This window comes from Lagopus leucura, unplaced genomic scaffold (genome assembly GCF_019238085.1).
Source record: "Lagopus leucura isolate 7727_CA_CO unplaced genomic scaffold, USGS_WTPT01 Super-Scaffold_806, whole genome shotgun sequence".
NCBI lineage: Eukaryota > Metazoa > Chordata > Aves > Galliformes > Phasianidae > Lagopus > Lagopus leucura.
The window spans coordinates 3173997-3190671 of record NW_024962260.1 but is presented as its reverse complement, the minus strand read 5'-3'; the positions used below and the strand labels follow the sequence as shown (position 1 = coordinate 3190671).

General features: G+C 44.9%; 3 protein-coding genes across 7 annotated transcripts in view; 2 read left to right on the top strand and 1 right to left on the bottom strand.

Moving 5' to 3' along the window:
• Positions 1-2392: 2392 nt before the first annotated feature.
• Positions 2393-13234, top strand: USP30 (ubiquitin specific peptidase 30). 2 transcript variants are annotated; one of them, XM_042865601.1, is made up of 12 exons: positions 2393-2495; positions 2971-3153; positions 3697-3800; positions 4640-4738; positions 5479-5521; positions 5781-5875; positions 6603-6662; positions 7178-7264; positions 7820-7900; positions 8879-9098; positions 9272-9380; positions 10339-13234. In XM_042865601.1, exons 1-12 carry the CDS (start codon positions 2396-2398, stop codon positions 10601-10603), a joined length of 1446 nt encoding a protein of 481 aa, XP_042721535.1. In that variant the 5' UTR covers positions 2393-2395; the 3' UTR covers positions 10604-13234. The 2 variants fall into 2 exon arrangements, with proteins under 2 accessions (XP_042721535.1, XP_042721534.1); XM_042865600.1 differs by lacking the exon at positions 2393-2495 and having other exon boundaries at positions 2517-3176.
• On the bottom strand, positions 13087-15576 carry ALKBH2 (alkB homolog 2, alpha-ketoglutarate dependent dioxygenase). Of its 4 annotated transcripts, none has more exons than XR_006177826.1 (5): positions 15248-15576; positions 14814-15012; positions 14250-14687; positions 13513-13611; positions 13087-13360 (listed from the first exon to the last, which is right to left on the bottom strand). XR_006177826.1 is itself a non-coding variant. In XM_042865602.1 (3 exons), the coding sequence occupies exons 1-3, from the start codon at positions 15462-15464 to the stop codon at positions 14372-14374; spliced, it is 732 nt and encodes a 243-aa protein (XP_042721536.1). In that variant the 5' UTR covers positions 15465-15576; the 3' UTR covers positions 13903-14371. The 4 variants fall into 4 exon arrangements, 1 of the variants encoding a protein (XP_042721536.1); XR_006177827.1 differs by having other exon boundaries at positions 13087-13355; XR_006177825.1 differs by having other exon boundaries at positions 13087-13611.
• Positions 15577-15708: 132 nt separating this feature from the next.
• Positions 15709-16675, top strand: part of UNG (uracil DNA glycosylase) — a 4484-nt gene continuing 3517 nt past the window's right edge. The window contains exons 1-2 of the mRNA XM_042865775.1: positions 15709-15828; positions 16401-16601. Coding sequence (XP_042721709.1) covers positions 15739-15828; positions 16401-16601 — 291 coding nt within the window. The 5' untranslated portion in view covers positions 15709-15738. The remainder of the gene's footprint in view (positions 15829-16400; positions 16602-16675) is intronic.

Genomic DNA, 16675 nt, shown 5'->3' with positions numbered 1-16675 from the left:
TGCTCGCAGGCACCGGGACGGTGCGGCACCGCACGGCACAGCGCGGCGCGGCTGGGCTCGGCACGGCTCAGCACGGCACGCCGGGGAGGGCTGAGTGGCTCCCTCCCCTTGCCGTGCTTGCTGCGGGATGTGCTGCCAGCCTGCACCGGCTTTCCCGGCAGCCGTGACCAGGGATTCGTCCGTTGCGAGGCTGGGGCACAAGGGATGCTAAAGTAGCAGCAGAAAATGAGCTGGGCAGCACTGGGACTTCCGTAAGGAAAGCCGAGCAAAGTTATTTTGGGTGATCCTGAAATGATAGCAAAGGGTCTTTTGAGGGAACACAGCGCAGTCAGGTAAGCTGTTAACACTCCACTTTCATGAGGGTCTTTGCAGAAACTACGTCGTTGTAGTGCCTGTTTCAGATACCCAGGGAAAGTTTCCATATTTAATCTCTTCTGGTGACCTGACAGGGTTTCTGAGTGTGCACTCCACAAACTCAGAATGAAATCACTTTGTAAAAAATCTCAGTCATTTAGCTGCAAAATATGCTGTCTGCCAGGTGCATTCCCCCCTGTAGACTTTCTTCTGCAATAGGAAGAGAAAATTTAGCTGTGCATTTACAGAAGAATCCTTTCCAGAGAAAGGCATGCAGGAGAAAATTAAAAGAAATGTGCTAGGAGACTTTTTACGTGATTAAAATGTAAGATACGTTTGACTAATTAAAAAATGGCCTGAAATCAGCAAGGTGAATTCAGATGAAGACAGGTGAAAAGTATTATCGTGAGGAATAAGTCAGAAGGCGTGCAAATTCTGACCAGGGAAAACAGATGATGCCCAACAGAGAGTTGGCCTGGCTATGACAAACCAAGCACGCTTAATATGTGACTGAGAGTTGTTCAGCTATCACACAGATTCGGTTTATGATGCTAAATACTGAAAATGTGAACAGTTTTTAGTATGTATAGAAGAGGTCTCAGAGGCAGTGTAGCTAGAGCTTCCGCTGCCTTAAAAGTTGTGAGAATAATTCTTTCATTTGTGCCTGGGAGTGGAATCCTGATGCTCACACTAAGCTTCATTTCAATAACTGTGTGTGTCCTGCAGTCTCCATCCGTGCACTTTGTGTAGCACCACACTGTACAATTGATCACAAAAGACCTCATGGGTGTCTCAGGTACCTTAGTGTCATTCCATGTGGATCAAGATGCATATATTTGGGTAACTGTCACCTCCCCTGACATTTTTTGCTCATCTTTCCCAGACACGCAGATTTGCACAAACAGTGTGGCTCTTTCATCGTGCATCCTTGTTGTCTTTGATTTGGGTGGTGCTGTGATTTGGGTAAAGAATGGCTGTTTCAGTTGGTTGTTCTTACAAAGGGGCTGAGCAGTTTATTTGGAATAAAAGGCAGCCTGGCCCATAACATAAAAAAAAAATGAAAGGCTTTGGCAGCTAACCCTCATCTATCCACACATTCCTCTTCAAAAAACACAGGTTAAAGAAACCATACTTCAGTATTTTATATAATCTGAAAAGTCTGCTCTGTCTCACGAGGTGAAACATCGTAAAGCCCACAAGAGGAAGGTGGGAATTTTGGTCCTCTCAGCACCCTGGTGCCTTTTGTTCATGTATTCAGTGTGTTACGTCAGCATTGTACATCTCACAGGAGTGCTGCAGCAGTCAGGGCAGCTTAATTTGCCCTTCTCTTCCACCACTTCCCCACCTCAATCAGCCCCTTGTTCCTGTGCTCTCTGGGCTCCCCTCTCCCTCTGGCACATATGGAACAAGGCCAGGCAAACGAGGACTAGGCTGAAAGGTGCACCAGGCACCCTGTAACACAGCTCGATAATTAGTTTGGGAAGGTGTAAAGAGGAGGACGCTGCTCCCTGCCAGGCCCACAGTCGGCAGCTGCCACCTCGAGGAGCTCCCAGAAGCTGCACGTATGTCTGCGTTGATGGCAAACGCTGCTTTCGCTACACAACCCCTAGAGCACCTCGGTTAAAACAAAAAAAAAAAGTGACAGCGCTGTGTGCAGAGCGAGGCCGCCGAGTCAGGCACAGAACCCCGCACCACGCTCGGGACTCCGCAATCCTCGCCCAACGCGCGGCCTTAGCAACCGTTGCTAGGGGGCGGCCCGGCGCGGAGCGTGCTTATGGCGTCACTTCCGGCGCCCCCCTCGCTACTTCCGGTGCCCCGCGCTGCCCGTCCGTCGCGCCACCCGCCCGCAGGTCCGAGTTCCGGGGTGCGATGCTGCCCGGCGGCGCCGTGCGGCGGGCGCTGAGGGCCGGGGCGGGCGGCAGGTCAGCGGCGGGGCTGAGAGGGGTGGGGACCGGCAGGCGAGGCTCGAGCGTCGCTCCGAGCCCCGTTGCGTGGCCGCCTCCGTCACCGTCCCCGTGTCTCCCCGTGCAGGTACAGGGCGATGCGGAGCTGGGGGGTGATCGGGGGGCTGGCGGCCGCCGTGGCGGCGGGGATCTACGTGCTGTGGGGGCCCATCGCCGAGAGGAAGAAGCGGAGGAGAGGTAGGGAGCGGCGGGGGGAGGCGGGCGAGGCCGTTGCTGAGGGCAGAGGCCCGGTTTGGGGTTCCCCGGGCACCCCGTTATCTGCGTTCGTCGTTAGGAGCTGTTGGAAATGGTGGGCTGTCACTGAAGTTAAGGTTTGGGCCGCTGTCCTTGCCTTTAAAATGTCACAGGTTACAATCTGTGTTGAACAGAGGACTCTTGTTCCTTATGTAAGCTATTAATTGTATCTATTATTAATAATTGTGACTTACTGAATATATGCTCGCGTCTCTTCTGTGGTAATTTAATTACTGCTGCAGGTCACAGATCTTATTTTATTTTGCATTTTGGGATGCAAAACAGCCATGTGAGAACCTTCTAGTTTTCAGCACCAAATGAACAGAAATCATGTAATTTCCATACCAAATTCACTTGCCAGTGAAAGTAGTAAGGTTTTTGCAGCCCGCAGTGTCAGCTCTTCCATCTCTGTTGGCAGGCCTGGTGCCTGGCCTGCTGAACCTCGGCAACACCTGCTTCATGAACTCCCTGCTGCAAGGCCTGTCTTCGTGCCCCTCGTTCATCAGGTGGCTGGAGGAGTTCACAGCACAGTACAAGGCAGAGCAGAACCAACCCAGCGAGCAGCAGTACTTGTCGCTCACTCTGTTGCATCTCCTAAGAGGTACCAAACTCATTCACGTCGTGGTAAGCCAGGAAGAAAGCACTTAGCATCAACATTAATCTTTCTCAAAGAAAGTGCAGGCAGTGCTGGGTTCCTCTTTTTGGTTTAGTGTCTCAGGATGTTGTTCACACTAAAACTGTGCTTGAGCTTGTAAGTTCAAGCGATAAAGGGACAGTGAGACGTTAACATTGATGGTTTTGTGGTATCTAGAGATCCTCTTTTTACCTCATCCACTCGTAAAGTGATCTTTTCAGGCAGTGTTTATATTATTGCTTATTCTCTCTATGTGTGTCAGTTGGGAAATGCTTCACTTTACAAGTATATTAGACAAAGAGAATGTATGCAGTCAATGACACTGTCAGATGAGAATGGCAATTAATACATGCTAGTTTGGTTGTCATTGTTTACCTGTCTTAATCAAGAGCATCTTTATGGTAATCAATTATATTGTGCCTAAGTAGCATAAATCCTAAAATACACAGACCTGTGTTCTAACCATGCTTTGTGGCTCCTTCTAACATGTTAAAATGCAATGTCTTTAAGCTTTATCCTGTCAAGAGGTAACAGAAGATGATGTCCTGGATGCAAGCTGCTTATTAGAAGTGTTAAGAATTTACAGGTGGCAGATCTCGACATTTGAAGAGCAGGTGATTACAAAATTCAAGTTAGACTGCCTGATGTACAGTTCAGTGCTTAGATCTGGAATAATCAAAAACTGAAGCAATAGCACTAATAGCACTGGGTGTCAGAGCTGAATCTTTGCTGTAGGAAAAAGTTTGCTTTAAAAAAAATGAAGGAGAACAACCATGTGATTTGTGATTCATGAATGGTGTTTTCAGTTTGCTTAGATGTCTGTCATGGAAAGCCTGGCTGCTTCAAAACCTCCTGCTTAGTATGTTCAGATTTGGTTTGACATATTAAAGCAGAAGGGATGCAGCCCTCACTGCCCTGTATCTGAAGGGCTTCTGCTTGCAAGGATGGACTCAACTTGGTTACTATTTCCAAATTCAGTCCCATAGGGGATTTCTAAGACTTATTTTCAGTATTTCTAGCCCCTAAGTGCGTGCAGCTGGTCGATAAACTCAATCAATTTTCTCATTCATAAAATATGGTGGCATTCTTCTTTTATGTTTCAGAGCCAGACCAAATAGCACAGATTTCAGTGATGGTTTTATTGAAACTCAGGAAAGCAGACATTTGTGCATTCATTTTTTTCTTCAATGATTTTGGTGCCTCTTAAATTTATCCAGCCCAGAATGTTTTTAATAATGCCTGCTGTTATGAAATTCAGTTTTATAGAGAACACTTCTTACTAAACTTGAATTGGATGCACAATTGATGACTATTAATATGTAAGATAAGCTCTAAGCAGTGATTTTTCCCCTTTAATTTCATAGTGCTGTGGACTCTCAGCACTCCTGGTGTATGTTTGGATGGGTTTCTTTTTTGTTTTGCTTCCTGTAACCCCTATGCCTCTGTTTAATAGGATGCTCATGAACTATTTCATGTCCTTACCTCTTCACTGGAAGATGAACGGGATCGTCAGCCACGTGTCACACATTTGTTTGATGTGCATTCATTGGAGGTGACGACTTTACCAATGTTGTTTTCTTATCAGGAGAAGTTTCCATATGTACTTGGTAGTCTGCCTAGATTCCTAAGCGTGTCAAGTGTGAGGTGCCTGTTGAGAAACTGAAGATATTAGCATAGGGTTTACAAAGCTGCTCTTTATTGCTCTGAGAGAAATGAATCAGTAGCCCAGGTAATGAAAAGAAAAAAAAAAATGTTTGAAGGCAAATGTACCTCAGTCTGTTGTGACTCTGCTTGCATGAGAGCTTTTGCATTCCTAAATCCATTGAACATAGGGACTGAAAAACTAGCAAAACTAACACAGAGCAGCAGTTGGTGCAGTCATTTACTCTTATCTGTTAGACCTGATGCAACTAAGGGCAACTGCAGAATGGGTGCTTATAGAACAGTGCATTTGGAGGTGAAGTTTTAGCTCATCCTTCAGCATTAATGGTCAGCTTAATGCTGATGGAAGATTTGTATCTTTTTGCCTAAAATGCATACAAACAGTCTGAAAACTTGTTGAGCTTTTATTTCAGTGCTATCAGGCACAGAATTCGACAGGTTAACTGTTCATTGTATTAGAACTGCTCTATTTGTCACTTAGAACTTTGTTCTGCACCAGGTTTTTGGCTTTCTTCAATCACAAAGACACTTCAACTCATACCTTTGTTCTGAAATCAGGGATGAAATATATATTTAATATGTAAGCTTCTCTAAGGTGGGGCTGATGACATCTTTTATCTTCCTCTGCAGCAGCCAGAAATAACCCAAAAGCAAATTAGCTGCCGAACCAGAGGTATGTTTTTTCTTCCATCCTGAAACATGAATATTAAGTCATAGTGTGATCATTTGGTTTATTAAGGGGATAAGAGCAACTGATCTTTGTCTTTATTGGAGTGACGTGCATCTCCTCATTTGTAAAATACCATTTGTTATTTGTTAGTGGGGCAGACCGTGTTTTACAGCTTTTGTTACAATAGGCCAAACAGTTGGAATTACAGTGATGAACGTGGATGTTTTGAAAATAAAAGGACAATTTCATCTTTGTGTTTCAGGATCTCTTCCTCCTATGTCAAATCACTGGAAGTCTCAGCATCCTTTTCATGGAAGGCTGACCAGCAACATGGTTTGCAAACACTGTGAACACCAGGTATACAAAAGTGTGCTGTGTGTAGGTACACGTGAAGAGTGATCCCTGATATTCAGAGTGCATTCTGAGGTGAAACCACCATCCCTTGTTTCCAACATAATTGGTTTAAGCTCAGTAGTTTGCAGGGATAACAGCTTCAGCCATTATTTTTTTCAGCTACTTGTTGTGGCATTTTGTATTGAACAAGAAAATATTGCTAAGCATCCCAAAGAAAATGAAGTGTGATTCACTTCCTGGGGATGACAGCTATCTTATCGGGTAGAATCGTTGTTTAATTACATTTAGTATCCAATATCACAGGGATCATATGCTGAAAATCCACTTGCATTTTAGGACTGGCTATTCATTCAGCATGCAGTATTGTGATTGCACATGCAAAGGTTGCAGTCATCCAGAGTGAGGAGATGAAGATAAGCTGAATGAAGCAAAAATACAGAAAATAGATGGAATTCATACACCCAACTCTAAGAACACTTTTCAAAAACTTGCAAACAAGTTTAGAAGCGAGCAGGGGCAGCTTCAGCAGGAACAGGCAGAGCAGTACCTGTATCAGCATCTGCATCAGGTGTTTCCTAGCACTACAGCTGTGGGGAAAACAAGTGATTTAACAGACATACACGGTGTACTTGTTCTGCATGAGGCTGTTGGGAGGTAATGGTTGACCTATTTGGTTTTTTAGACCATGGTGGATTTGGTTGCTCACTGCATTTGAAATATTTTCTTGCAGAGTCCTGTGAGGTATGACACATTTGACAGTCTCTCCCTGAGTATTCCAGCAGCTGTGTGGGTATGTATCTGCCTTTGATGGGTCTTGCCACCCTACTCTACTCTACTGCCTTGCCACCAGGGCTTTATCTTCACTGTTATCCTTTTACAGCCTCAGTAGCACCTCAATGAGGTGTTACTAAATGAGTAACTGGAGTTGCCTTTATAAGCAGTCCTGCTGTGTTAGCACAGGACCTTACTACTAAGGCAATGAGGGAAATGAGCAATTAGCCTGGTGGGTGTGACTGTAGGCACTGAGTTTTCTTTTTCTCCTGGTGGATTATTTGGTCCTTTTGGTTAAATTGAACAGAGCAGATTGTATCCTGAGGGCTGTGTATTACAGGCAGACTTAGAAGATGACCTTCAAGTGCTCTGTCTCTGGTTACATTTCAACTGGAAATAGTTTCTGTGTCTCACTGGCTTTGTGAAAATCTTTAAATGATAAAACATTGTAGATTTGGGGGCAAAATGTGCAGACCTTTGTATTGTAGCCGTTACCTTATGTCTGTAATTAATTGTTTTTGCTGTTGTTCTAAGGGTCATCCTATGACACTGGATCACTGCCTCCATCACTTCATCTCCTCTGAATCTGTGAAGGATGTTGTGTGTGACAATTGCACTAAAGTATGTCATTGTAATTTATGTAACCTTTGAGCTCAGTTTCAAGCCTGCTGACAGAATTATGGCTTCGGTTTTCTACTCCTTTCTTCATGACTTCAGGAAAGCCTTTAGCTTGCCTGGGATTTATTATTCTTAAAATAGAGTTATTACCCCACAGTATTTTGAAGCTTTATTTATTGTTAACATAATAAAATTTACAACTGCTTTATTTGGTATTTAGATCATATTTAGAAGAACAAAACAAGAATTGGTCCCCTTTTGAAACATTACTTTATATTTGCCTGTACTTTGATGACAGGGAGCCAAAACGGATTGTTTGATACCTAACAGAAATGGCTACATGTAAACTAGGTTTGTTCTCTAAGAGCTGTTTCTGCTCAGTTCTGTGTTAAAACATGGATCCATTGGAATGGGCCAACAGCTCTTGAGAGAGGAAAATGGTAGAAGAAATTCATGTCCCAGGGATAGCTTGGCATGCAGCATGCAAACCTGCAGCAGGATTATTGTTTGTAATTTGATACAAGTGATGAAACAACTCTGTTTTCCCTTTGATTTCAGATTCAGGCGGAAGGGACTCTGAATGGACAGAGCATAGAAAACCAGAAAACAACATTTGTTAAGCAATTAAAGCTAGGGAAGGTAAGGCGAGCTAACCCCCCAAATCCACTTTTAAATCCTATTAAATAGTAATCTCTTTCTTTGACCCGTTTGCTTAATGTCTACTTCTACTACTTATTGCACTTCTCTAATGTTTTCTGAAATAGAAAAAAAAAGCTTTTGTCAAATATTTGTAGACATTGAAATCTCAGTTAACAAAGCTCTGAACTCTTTAGCTTAAAGAACGTGAGTACTCCACTGCTATTCAGCAAAACACTTGAGTTTGGCTTAGGTGCAGTTTGTTTGCCTTGTGTTACTTTTTTATTCCCTTGGTCAGTAAAGCAGTTGATATATACAGCCTATTTGTAGGATAATTTGTGCATTTCAAAGTTAACATATTCTAACTACAGAAGGTTTAAACAAGAGAACGCAGTGCTAAAGAACTGGAAACGTTCATAGTGGAGGTGCTTACAAGTTTCTTGTTCTGTATCAGATAATGCAGAGGACAGCAGGGCCATTCCTAATAACATTTCCTTACTGACAAAGGCCAGCCTCGGCATGACTTTGTCTGACAGATATTTATAACTCCTTGACCTTTTTTCCCTGGGTACTCTTACTGTGTGATGCCATTATTTATGGAATATTAGCAAATGTCTGGCAGCAACATACTGACACAAATTCCAGTGCTCATTTCTACCTTGCAGATCATCAAGCAAAATGAGATGGGCTTTTTAGGAATGTGTGTGATTTTTCTTTTCCTTCCCCCATTTGCAGTCAGTAATTAACATGCTCTGTCCTACTGCCTAGCAAGCAAGGTGGCACTATTAGAAATCTGAACAGTTGTGACTCAGAAATAGTATTGCAGTAAGCTTAGATACAGAAATAGCACATAAAGGAACAACAGTTCAGTGACTTAATTCCTTATCTACTGGACTTATTAGTTCCATTAGAATGCTTTTAGCAGCTGTTTCTCTTCACTTAAAATGTATTTTGACTTCTCTTTTGTATGGAACTTTGAAGCTCCCTCAGTGTTTGTGTATCCATCTGCAAAGACTGAGCTGGTCAAACCAAGGGACTCCTCTGAAACGTCATGAACATGTACAGTTCAATGAGTTCCTAATCATGGACATCTACAAATATCACATTCCTGTTCATAAATCAACTCAGAATGATCTGAATCAGAAAAGCTCCGAAGAGACAAAGCCTGGAACAAGGGATGGGATAGCAGTAAAACCTTCAGGTATTTACCTGTATTTACCTCTTGCCTTTAGATATCAAGGGACTGTGATACGTAATGAATTAAAATGAACTGCCTTCACATTCTGTGATGACAGACACTGTAGAAACAGAAGCAGTTAGCAATACTTGTGGCAGCACTGAAGTTAAATGACCAGTGCCTGTTTTGTTTTGCAGATGCAGAGCAGACATGTGGTACCAAATCTCTCCTTATGAATGGCGCCTGCTCCTCTCCACTCTTAATGTCCTCGGGAACTTTCCCACTCGCTGCATTCCCTGAGTGCAGGTAAGTGAGATGTGCACCCTGTTTGTATTTCCATCCATTTGAGTTATGTTTTCCTTTATTGTCTTTACCAAAAGGCTGTGTAGTCGTAGAACTTAACATCTATCCTAGTTCCTGTGCAGAAAATTGTTTTCTGTTTTCCTTGCTGATTGTCTTTGGCTCCATTTCTCTCCTTCTAAGAAAGGGAGTTGAGCTTATTACAGGGAGAACTCGGAATCTCTTTTCTTTGGTTCAGCGTGCAGCAATCATCCTTCTGGATTGCCATATTCTCACTCATGCTGTTTTTCCTACTACTCCTTCTTTGACTTTTAACTGTTCCTGTGAGAGTTGTTAGGTTTCTTTAAGTTCCTGCAAGAAATCCTTACTATATTGGAAAAAAAATCTGTAAGAGTTCTATTTAACAATCTCAATTGCAGCTGCCATGATTCTACTTAATAAATCCAGTCTTGATGCTTATGATGATGACTTGTTTTTTGAGAAAGTTCCCTTTTCAGTCCTGTGACCAATGTTCTGTTACAGAACTGTTGGTTATCATCCCATGGGGAGCACATTTCCCACAATATTTGGGAAATGAGAAGCGAGCAAACGCTCTGTGCCAAACATTTGTTATGAAGACAGTTGTAGAGCTTAAAGTATACCTGTTTTTATCTATGGATTACCCACCATAATTTGACCTCTTTTTAAGAAAGATGTAATAGCTGTCTGGTGCATTAAACCTTTAAAATGAATGGTTTGCTTTCTTCAGTAGTCAGGCAGCACTGCAGTGCACTTAAAATAACAGAAAGACTTAGAATAACGAAAAGTAATTGCACAGCAACTGCACACAGTAACTGCAGCACGTCTCTTAGACACAATTACTTGCTCTGGAAAGAAATTGCAAGCAAAGACAAAGCAAGTGGAGCTTCCTTAGGTCCATGTGAGACACACGAGGTCTGCTGACCCTTTCTCTCCTCTCTCTCAGTCCCCCTGTGTACCTGTACCGGCTGATGGCGGTGGTTGTGCACCATGGAGACATGCACTCTGGACACTTTGTGACTTACCGCCGCTCTCCGCCTTCTCCCAAGAGCCCGCTCTCTGTCAGCAATCAGTGGCTATGGATTTCAGACGATACGGTTCGCAAAGCTAGCTTGCAGGAGGTCCTTGCCTCTAGTGCTTACCTGCTGTTCTATGAGCGTGTTCACTCAAGGGTACAGCACCAGAGTTTGGAGTTGAGGCCTGAAGAGTGATTAAGAGAGATGGAGGAGGACAAAAACTGACCAAATTCCTCTGCTGAGATCCACGTTGCACCTCCTGTCTGTTATGCAAATAATCCACCACAGGCCCTTTAACTTTCCCCTCCCTCCATGGCAGCAGCTGGCTCTTGCTGGGAGTAGTTTTGTACCAAAATTAAGCTACCCAAAGTTGGTCTGCTAACGTCGTGCAGTCCAAAGTGTATTTGTATTAGAAGAGCATTTATTCTGTTCAGTAGCAATTCTGTCAGTATCACAGCTCCGAGACAGACATCTCAAAACAGACTTTCCAAGGCTGATTTCCATATTCTGAACACATGTATGTTTTCAAGGGGAGATGTGGAATCCTGTACACTTCAGTGCAGACGTTTCTGAACAAGGGAGCCCCAGGAGCAGTTGCTGGGAAGCTACTGTTATCAAAGGCAATGATTTGAGAAACAAAGTGCCTTGAGCCTATTTGAACAGATTACCATTGTCTGAGTCCACTGCGTGCCAGCTGTGTTCTGAGAGGTGTCTCAAGATGATGGGATGAAAAGAATGACAGCAGATTTCTCCTGATATCCCAGCCAGTGAATAAAACAAGGCCTCCTTACAGAACATGCATGACCAAAAAATTTCCTTCCCACTTCCTAATAGTTCAGTTCTCTATATGTCATGGAATTACTGATTCAGGCAGCAGTTTCCTTTTTCGAGGAGAAAAGATCAAATTCTTTTACCAATTAAGAGCTGACGCCTGACTTATTGCTCTGTATCTTTGCACTACAGGTGACATGGAAAGACAGAAGAGTTAGAGCTAGCTGTCAATATTGTAATTTTCTTGGTCACTCAAACTGTTGAATACTAATGCTGGTAGTAAGGACTACAGCTTTTAATACCATTAACTTTAAGGCTATTGTAATTGGTGTTCTAGATGTGCCCTTCCTATTTTAATGCTAAAAACTGTCATTTGTCATCAGCCTTTCGGATGTATGTTGTCAGGCTTGCAGCTGAGCATTAGAGCTTATACTGGTTGTGACTGTGAGCTGAGATAAACAGCAACCCAAGCATCCTTGTAAAATTTGAGCATACAGAACTGAATCTGGACCAATGGGCAACTTGTCTGGTAAGGCAGTCTGCAAATTCTGGTGTCTCTGCATTAGACATGCAGATTTCCATATAAATTGTACTTTGCTGCTCTAGGTTGTCTAATGTGTTAAAAATAATAGTATCTCAAAGCATGGATGGAGAAGGAAAAATTATTTTTGACTGCTTTTAAATTATCAGGAATAAAATATGTAGACTGTTTTTAGCTCTTTTCTATAATTCTAACATGGAGGAAAAGGACCCATTCCTCAGACTAGATTTTTCAGTGTAAAACAACAACTAAGTTTTCAAATCATTACTGTCTTCATAGCTTTTTTTTTAGGTAACTTTGTACCTCATGTATTCATATCACTGCCTGAAGCTCTCAGGCATTCAGTTCCTTAATGAAGTCTCAGAGCCAGCTGAAATAATAATAGATGTACATAAGAATCTGTTTACTACACTCACGTTGTTCCAAAGTAATAATACATAAAACACTCTTTATAAATCTACAGAGATACCAGTTAGTGAGAAACCTCCCTGTCTAGGTTAGGCTACTGGTAGCATGGTTTTAACTTTTATATGTTAAGTTAGGGAAAAACAACAAGAGGGGGAAAAAAAAAAGGGTTGCAAAATGCCAAAAATGTCCTGGCCATTCAGATAAAATCTAACAGACTTGCAGAATGTAAGAGGAGGGGAAAACCCTGTTCTGAGCAGCATGGGAGTGCAGGAGAAGCTCTGTAAAGCGTGTCGTTCCAGCAGGGCTACAATTTGACCTGAAAGCTTCCAAACATTTCCACCAGCCAGAGCGTATATTCTGCAAAGCCTGTTCTCAGTAGGGGCTGTTCATAGAGGTTTTGTGAAGTTCTTCTTCAGGTAATTTTGTTTAGGAAGCAGTAATGCTGGAGCTGTGTCAGAACATATGCACACCACAGGCTAACAGTCTCAAACTTGTCAGCCCCAAAGCGTTGCAAGCTTGCACGTTCAGTACTTTGCATAGAACTGCTTTCTGTCGGGTCAGTTTGATCAGAATGGAAGCATGACTGCGTGACACTGATAACCTGCTCACTTTCATTCAGCTGCAGGTTCACTCTGCAACCTTCCTCAAAGGCTGCAGAGATGAGGGCTGAACAGTCAGCATTTGTTGTAGGTTTTAATGCTGGGAAGGAGCAGGCAGCCTTGGTTTAGCCCTTAGTGTGAGGAAGGAAGCAAGTGACAGAACCTCAGGCCCAGTCCTGTGCTGGACACTCAGCCTACTGCGAGCTCAAAGGCTTCTGCAGATATTTGCCATCTTCACCTTTTGAAGTCACTGGGCTTCATCCAATATTGTTACTGGTTAGAAGCTTTCGTGATGGAAAAGTTGTTAATAAAATGCAGGAGCTTACAAACATCAGATAAGGCCTCTAGGATGACATCTCTGTGTTTGGATAATTGTTTTATTTTGTGTATTATTTTAAAAAAGTGTGAGAGTCACAGCACCGCACTGCTGTTTGAAGTTGCATTTTCACTTCAGGGTATTTTTTGTAACTGTACAGTAGCAATAAAAGAACTTAATAAAAAAAGTAACTGTCCATATTTGCTGATTTCTTCAAGGCCAATCTATCAGATATATACACAGTATATCTGATAGAAGCAGCACTTCTCCTTCTCTAGGTGCATTCCTGGGATCCAGGTTCCCAGCAGAGCCCTGCTCTTCACAGGAAATACAGAGGATAAGAATTTCCAATTCCAGCTTTTCTGAACTGCTGTTAATTCCACAGCCCCAAGAGACTGCAGGCTACTCATTCACATGCTCCTAAGCACGGTTACACAGGGATCAACTCGCATTTTTGCTCAGCACTTACCATTGCTTGATTCCTTAAGACCTGGTGGACACTTTGGACACTCTTTCCTCATTTCAGTAGGATTGAGCACGGATGGGAACGGCTTTCAGAATGGATTCCCTAGGGATAATTGTTTAGAAAAACAGGTACTCTCAGAAGTGATAGCTTTTCACACTGTGTTGCCCATATAAAACATATTCCCCTGAAAGTCACCTTATGCTCCCTGGTTTCTGCACAGAGGACTGAGTGAAGAGGAGGTGCCTCTGATGTATTTCTGTCCCACCACACCGCTGCCCACAAGAACCCACGCAAGCAGAGGAGGTAAAGCAGCAGAGAAAATAGATGCAGACAAATCATAGTGACTGTACAACATACTGCAGTCACTGCATTAATATCTTAGCAATCATCTTCTCATGTCAGTCTCATTTGTGTTTTATTTAGATAAAACCAAGCAAGCTGTAGCTCACTGATAGACCATCCAAGAAAGTGTCACCCACTCAATACCACCAGCTTACAGGCTCACTCTAAACGATTACACCTCATGCTTTATGGTATTTATAAACTATCTCACTATTTCAAGGATGAACAATATTTTGGACTTTCTAAGGAAGTGGCTCTAATTAAGATTAGGTGAGAACAAATTTAATCCTGACCAAAACAAGAGTATTACTTGATAATAAGTGGTGTATCAACAACTGTTTACTGAAAGCATTCCTGGCATTTAAGATCAGTAGCTGCAGAATTTATTAGCAAGTTACCAAGCACGCTATCTTCTACTTTAATGCCTTGGATCATCAAACACCGCTTGATTGAGGAACTGACAGCTATATCGAGGAGGAAAACTTCAGTATTCAGGGTCTATGGTCCAGGTGCTTCATTGCTATCTCGCTTTTTTGTCAACAACCATCATTTTCCGAAATGTCAGGTTGATTCTTGGAGCAAGCACTCTCTTGCGGATGGGCACGCTGTGGTACCAGTACACATTAGTGGGGTACTTTATCATCAGCAGGCTGCCATGGGCTAGCTGCAGTATGATGGGCTTAATGTGCCGTGTTGCATTCTTCCCTCTGGAATCACAGTGCCTGAAGACGAAGTCTCTGCAGGCTCCAAAGGACACTGATGCAATAGGGCTGCGTGGAATCAGCTCCTTCTCATCATCTCGATGTTCACCTATGTGGTCCTCACCGTCTTTATATCTGTAAACAGAATAATTAGTTCACCTGTCAGTCCAGCAAAATGAATATCAAACTACTCCTTGGTGATCTGTCAGTACACCAAGCAATAGGAATGAGCTGCTTTGTGTGACTGGAAATCAGACATACCTGTTAATAACAACAAAATTAAAAGTGTGTCCCGTTTCCAAAACAAGGCGATCTCTGATGTGGTTGAGAACTGGGATCCATGGCTTAGGAGAAAAGGTGACACCTGAGTAAGTGTACGTTAACTCGGGGTCTCCGTAGGTTACCTGCTTCCTGGGGATGTTATGCCATTTGCCAAACACACGCAACTTTGTCTGTTCACCTGTTTAAACAAGATGGATCAAAATTAACTCGGTACTCTTCATTCAGAGGGCAGTGAGACCGTGGCAGTGCTACCCAGAGCTGTGGTGCCCCATCCCTAGAGGCGCCCGAGGCCATGGATGGGCAGCCTGAGTTGGGGGCAGCCAGCACACGGCAGGGCTGGGGGGGCTTTGGGGTCCCCTCCAACCTAATCACGCTGATTCCAAAGATCAGACCCTCCCCCTCAGCTGCTTTACCTTCGAAGTACTCCACCTCCTTTTCCAGCTGCTGGAAGACCTCGTCAGCCTCGGCCCGGCCGAAGAGGAGGCGGTACTCGAGGCTCAGGCCTTGGGCGCGGATCTGCCGACCGGGCTGTGAGGGATGGGGCAGGCCGCCCACCGCCTCCTCTAACCGGGGCCTCTTGCCATCACCCCCAGGTTCCTCAGCAGAACGTTTAACCACGAATCTGTCCATGCGCAAAGCGGGTAATACGTGGGACAGCACCCGTACGGGGCGGGCGCTGAGGAGCGGCCCACACTGAGGGAGCGACTGCAGGCGGGAATCCCTCAACCCCTCCGTACCGGAAGCAGTGCGGACGCGCTTCCCTAAGCCCCGCCCTCTGTCAACACCAGGCCCCGCCCCCGGCGCCTGCGCGAGCTTTTGGCGCCAAATCGTGGCCCCGCCCCCTTCGACCACGTTTTCGCGCCGGTCCTGCTGCTATTGTCCTCCCTCCGGCACTGCTGCAGCTATGATCGGGCAGAAGACGCTACATTGTTTCTTCAGCACCGCACCGCCGAGGAAACGCAGCCGCTCTCCAGAGCCTGGCGGTGGTACTGAGGTAACTGGGTGGTGGAGGCTGTAGGGGTAAAGGAGCATTCTGGACGCTGGAGGTGGCTGAGAGCTGCGCAGGGCACTGGGGGCTGGTGAGGAGGGGGTTGCCGAGAGCTGGCAAGAGCTGCCGAGAGCTGGGGGTTGGCTGTTGAAGGGGCGCGGTGCCTGTGTGGGGGGTGAGGTGCTAGCGGCCGTTGGGAGCCGCTTCCAAAATCCCGCGGTTCTGCACGCCTGACTGAGCAACCAATGACATCCAATAGGCGTTGTAGGCTTGTTTACGTCACGATTGCTAGGCAGACTAGCACACTACGCCCGTCGAGAGCCAATAGAAATAAGGGGATGTTTTTACGCTGGCCAATGGGAGAGCGCGGGATCAGAGCCGCGCTTGTGGGCGGGCCCTCTTAGGGCGCGGTAACCAATCGGGACAGATCTGTCGCTGTTTTGCCGCGAGAAAAACACGTGTGTTGTGGGGGGGGGCCGGATTGTGGCATGGCGGTCTCAGGGTTGCTGCTGGGTAAGCGGCTGGGCCGCGCCTCTCTGCGCCCGCTCTGCAGTGGTCTTTTCTCTCGCCGTTTGCAGGACGATGCCGCTAAGAGGCAGAAGACCTCGGATCATGAAGCGGGCAGGGCCTCAGCGCTGAGCCCTGAGCAGCTGGAGCGGATGCGCAGAAACAAAGAGTTGGCGCTGCGGCGGCTGAACGAGCGCAACGTTCCTCCGGGCTTTGGGGAGAGCTGGCGGCGGCAGCTGGCGGCAGAGTTCACCAAGCCCTACTTCGTGGACGTGAGTGTCTAGGGCTGGCCCCACACCGTGCTGATCCCCCTGTGCTGATCCCCCTGTGCTGATCCCCCTGTGCT

What these genes read in the sequence shown, in the direction of transcription:
- ALKBH2 (XM_042865602.1), bottom strand. Translation starts at nt 15,464, where the DNA reads ATGGACAGATTCGTGGTTAAACGTTCTGCTGAGGAACCTGGGGGTGAT. An exon ending in GGAGGTGGAGTACTTCGAAG is followed by an intron (nt 15,013 to 15,247) that starts GTAAAGCAGCTG and finishes TTGTTTAAACAG; the next exon opens with GTGAACAGACAAAGTTGCGT. An exon ending in AATTTTGTTGTTATTAACAG is followed by an intron (nt 14,688 to 14,813) that starts GTATGTCTGATT and finishes TTCTGTTTACAG; the next exon opens with ATATAAAGACGGTGAGGACC.
- USP30 (XM_042865600.1), top strand. Translation starts at nt 2,870, where the DNA reads ATGAACAGAAATCATGTAATTTCCATACCAAATTCACTTGCCAGTGAA. An exon ending in AATTAGCTGCCGAACCAGAG is followed by an intron (nt 5,522 to 5,780) that starts GTATGTTTTTTC and finishes TTTGTGTTTCAG; the next exon opens with GATCTCTTCCTCCTATGTCA. An exon ending in GATAGCAGTAAAACCTTCAG is followed by an intron (nt 9,099 to 9,271) that starts GTATTTACCTGT and finishes TTTGTTTTGCAG; the next exon opens with ATGCAGAGCAGACATGTGGT.